This window comes from Aplysia californica, unplaced genomic scaffold, assembly GCF_000002075.1.
Source record: "Aplysia californica isolate F4 #8 unplaced genomic scaffold, AplCal3.0 scaffold00484, whole genome shotgun sequence".
Lineage (NCBI taxonomy): Eukaryota > Metazoa > Mollusca > Gastropoda > Aplysiida > Aplysiidae > Aplysia > Aplysia californica.
Genome location: NW_004797754.1, coordinates 505427 through 509887, shown reverse-complemented (window position 1 = coordinate 509887; position 4461 = coordinate 505427). Strand labels below are relative to the sequence as shown.

Here is a 4461-nt window from a genome sequence, read left to right as displayed (position 1 = left end):
GGTGGGTGTGGGTGTGTGTGTGTGTGGGTGTGGGTGTGTGTGTGTGTGGGAGGGTGTGGGTGTGGGTGTGGGTGTGGGTGTGTGTGTCTGTGTATGTGTCTGTGTGTGTATGTGTGTGTGTATTTCCTTTACACTGTATATTGTGTTATGGGTCTTATTTCAAACTCACTGTACCTGTTATTCTAGAAAACAGTAGACGAGAAGAAGGTGTCTGGAAAGGACAATGAAGATTCTTGTTTTTATTATCAAATGGAATTTTCGTTATTACTATACCCTTTTGAAGGGTGCAAAGGAAGAAGAGGGAATGTCAACTTTTCACATTTTTGTGATAAGCTAAAGAGTGGATATCTCATAATGATTGACATGTCTACACAAAAATCAGGCTGACAAAGGGGGAGAGTCACCAGGTACGCCATGTTTAAAAATACCGTGTTCTATGCAAGAAATGAGAAAGTCAAACTTTAAAATCGTGTTGTTGTTTTTTCTCAAATGTGAAAAAAATTACATTACCCCTTTTTCCTTTGCCCATTTAGTTTTTGATTGGACGAGACAGAAAAGTTTGTAGGGCATTGATGGTGTTGTCTGTTGCATCACAATAAGATCAAATGAGAGATATTACATGTAGTAGTGCAGCTATAAGATCACCAGGTGGCCACGGGACTACGGATGCGGGGACTCCTGAGTGCCCCTTGCAATTGGAATGACCGTTGGTTAAGATTTACATCCCTTGCAAGAACACAGTGAGGTTATTTGAGAGACACCATCTCAAATTTCAACATCAGTCTGCCATAGAACATTGGCTTCATGTGAGCTAGAATCTAGGTATCAAAGCCCATTGAACCTCTGAAAAAAGATTGGGGTTTTTTGTTTCATATCGTCTCCTGTGGGATTTGAGCCAAGGAGGACCTTCTGCCCTGCAGGCAAGTGACTTGGCCATGAAATTATTAGAACTAAATATGGAGATACGACATTTGTACTTTGAGGCATTCAGTTCAATTTTTCAGAAAACTGGGTTTTCTTAAAACAAAAACTGTTTCTCAATTCCACAGGAAAACAGCAATCTGTGAAAACTTTTAAAGTTGAAACATTAATTATACACACAAACAATGGGTAACAGTTAGATGAATGAGTTGGTGATTGATTTGAATCTGGAGCCATCTCAAACTTTGAAGGTTTATTTCTCAAAAGCGGAGTGCGTGGACATACGACAGTTGTACTCTGGGCCGACGAATTAGCACATGGTAAAAGCAAGTCAGGTGGACAAAAGCAACAGAGGGAAACACGACGTTTTACTTTTAGTTAGGGTTTTACGACACCTGCAACACAATAAGGTTTATACAGTAAAACATGACTATTATAGCGGCACCTGCTACAGCGGGACCTTACCAGAATCCCCCCTTTTTTCTGTAAACTCAATTACCGTGCTCGGGTTTAGCAGGGTGGGGAAAGGCCCGAACTTGGATACAGCGGGTGAGATCGAGCAAGCCCTAGCCGGGAGGAAGGGGGTTGGGGGCTGTAGGCGGGTTCCAAACAGGCAGTCAGCGGTGCGCGTTATGATTGGCCTGTCCAGTGATGAGCGAGGTGGAGCAGGCGGCAGAGAGAGAGAGAGAGAGAGAGAGAGAGAGAGAGAGAGAGAGGAGAGACGCGTTACGCGTGCCACTCCAAAAGTAATGTGCTGTAGCTTAGACGTTCAGTATGAGAGTGTATAGGCCATAGTACTAGGTCTAGGCTAGGCTAAAAAGTAAAAGAAAAGGAAAGCGTGTGATTCCTGATTCATGGAATTGCGACCGTTGATGAGATGCTCATAGGCATAGGCAGCATCCCCTTCACCAGTTCTACAGTAGGCCTACCGGTACGATAGATAGCACAAGCAACGAGACCGAGGAAAAGATCGAGGAAATGCTTTTCACTCGAATTAAAAGGCTGAGATGATCAACGAATTTGACAAGAAAAGGAAGACTATTCAGAAGTAAAGCGCAAATATTATTGATATGGAAGGGAGGTAATCATGTGGATTTTCCCCCGGTAATTTCCCTTTTGCATTCTTTTGCCTCAACTTGCCAACAGCGGGATTTTTCTTCTGGCACCAAATGTCCCGCTATAGCCGCGTTCTACTGTCAATATGCCGATGAATAGAGGAGTTACAAGACCAACTTTGAAAACTACCAGGAGGCGTCTAAAAAAAGAACCACATCCCGCCCCAACGAGATGAAGTGCGACTGCTGGCGCGACTTAACATCAGAGATGTCCCTCTCGACTGACCCTGAACAAGTCTTCCGGGTCATAAATGCCATCTCAGGCAAGAAAACCCCCTCCACCGGCAGCACACTCACAGTAAACAATAAAACCCTAAAAAGAGATAGAAGCAAGGCTGAAGCATTTTGCCGTGAATACGCCTCAGTCAGCCGCCTAAAACTCGACAAGGCGGACAAACGCCGGCACTACCAGCTTAATGAAAAGCTTAAACTCCTTCCTATTGACCAGAACACAAGCTATATTCTCTCATCACTATGGCTGAACTAACAGTATGTATAGGAAAGCTGAAGAACGGCAAGTCTCCCGGGCTTAATGGCGTAACCAATGAGATGATTAAGCACATCGGACCCATCGCAACCTCTGCCCTGCTCCGTCTTTTCAACCTTTCATGGGAAATGGCCATTGTCCCAAACAGCTGGCGACGTGTTAAAATCTTACCGATACCCAAGAAGAACAAACAAGCCTGCATATAAGATTGGATCCTACCGCCCCATCAGTCTCACCAGCTACATGTACCTTGCTAAGCTTGTGGAGACCCTCGTCAAGGCCCGCCTGATGTACTTTCTGGAGAGCAACACCTTGCTGAGCAACAATCAATCGGGTTTTCGCAAATTAAGGTCTACCGAAGACCAAGTCCTGTGCCTAACGCAACACATTTCAGATGGGTTCCAGGCACGCCCCAAAATGCAACAAACTTTGCTACCCCTCGTGGACTTCTCGCGTGCCTTCGACAAGGTATGATGCACGAGGTCAATGAAGAAGAATATGATAGAGAAATCTACTCCCAGCCGCATCACCAGTGGATAGGCTCGTTCTTCGGGGACAGATTCGCCTGCGTCGAGCACGGCAACGCAACAAGCAGGCTGCGTCGTTTCGAGCAGGGAGTCCCCCAGGGTAGCGTCACGTCCCCCACACTGTTCCTTGTCTTCATCGATGATATTGAAGCAGGTCTTCCCGAAGCCATGAAGACGGGACTCTATGCTGATGACTATTACGCCACCAACGAAGACATAAATCAGGCTGAAAACAGTGTCCAAGCTGCCATAAACCCCCTTGAGCAGTGGGCAAAGCAAAACAAGATGGAGATCAGTACGGAGAAAACAGAGTGCACCCTCTTCACCACCAGCACTCACGAGGCTAAGCGAAAACCAGCACTCTCTCTCAAAGGCTCCCCCATCACCTTCAACTCCAACCCCACCTTACTAGGGGTCACACTTGACCGTACTCTATCCTTCAACGCCCACATCCAAAACCTTGAGCTAAAACTGGCAAAAACTGTCAAGCAGACTTTGAACATTGAAAGCCCTTACAGGCACCACCTGGGGTGCCTCAAGGGAATGCATAAAGCCAATATATTATGCTACTTGTCGGTCAACTATCGACTATTGTGCCCCTGCCTACATGCTTCTTGTCAAACCCTCCAACCTGCAGAAACTGGAAAGAAAGCAGAATGAAGCAGCAAGAATCACCACGGGCTGCTCAAAGGATACTCATGTGGACAGCCTCCTTATTGAAGCAGACATTTTACCACTAAGGCATAGAGCTGATGCCTTGACTGCCATCTCACTTGAGAAGTCCATACATCTGCCTGCTCCGAACCAACGCAGAGCCTCTGCAACAAAATCAATGCCCACGCCGACAGGCAAGTCGAACTGTAGAAAGCATGCCCAGAACTTCGTAGCCGAAACTGAACTAGATACAGTGGGTGTCGCATTCAACGAGGTTGCCGGGACCGGCTTGTTGTCCTCGTTGGATCCGACCTCTCGTTGAACGTGACTAAGGCTAAAGAAAAGAAAGGAGAAAAGTTATTATATTACGCGATGTACCAATACCAGTAATTAAAACAGTTGTTCCCTCCTGATGACGAGAATCTCAAATAACATCATCAGTGTGCGCGTGTTTGGGCTGTGGTCTGACCGTCATTTCTGCATTTTTAAATATGTTTTTTCCCGGAACACTTCTCGAGTGGGAACATAACTTCTCACATCTAGGATTAGATCTACGTAAAGTAAAAGGCGGGAGCTTGAATTTTCTGATCAGGGGAAGAAACGGAAATTGAAAAAAATGAAGGTCTCGATCTAGACCTACCCATCCAGAGTTCATCCAGTTTCACACAGCCTGCATCTCGTTCCCACCCACCTCCTCCCATCCCTACAGTAGGCTAGCCCCCGTCAGGAAAGCAGCAACAGAGGCTACCATTCGATC

At 46.1% G+C, this 4461-nt stretch overlaps 1 protein-coding gene across 1 annotated transcript; it reads left to right on the top strand.

Moving 5' to 3' along the window:
- The first annotated feature begins 2208 nt into the window (after positions 1–2208).
- Positions 2209–2997, top strand: LOC106012749. The gene is made up of 2 exons (XM_013086590.1): positions 2209–2299; positions 2672–2997. Exons 1-2 carry the CDS (start codon positions 2209–2211, stop codon positions 2995–2997), a joined length of 417 nt encoding a protein of 138 aa, XP_012942044.1.
- Positions 2998–4461: the final 1464 nt, after the last annotated feature.

Bases quoted from the DNA above. Each gene is read 5' to 3' on its own strand.
- LOC106012749 (XM_013086590.1), top strand. From the start codon at position 2,209: ATGAAGTGCGACTGCTGGCGCGACTTAACATCAGAGATGTCCCTCTCG. The intron at 2,300-2,671 runs GCAAGAAAACCC...TGTCCCAAACAG, and splicing joins GGTCATAAATGCCATCTCAG to CTGGCGACGTGTTAAAATCT.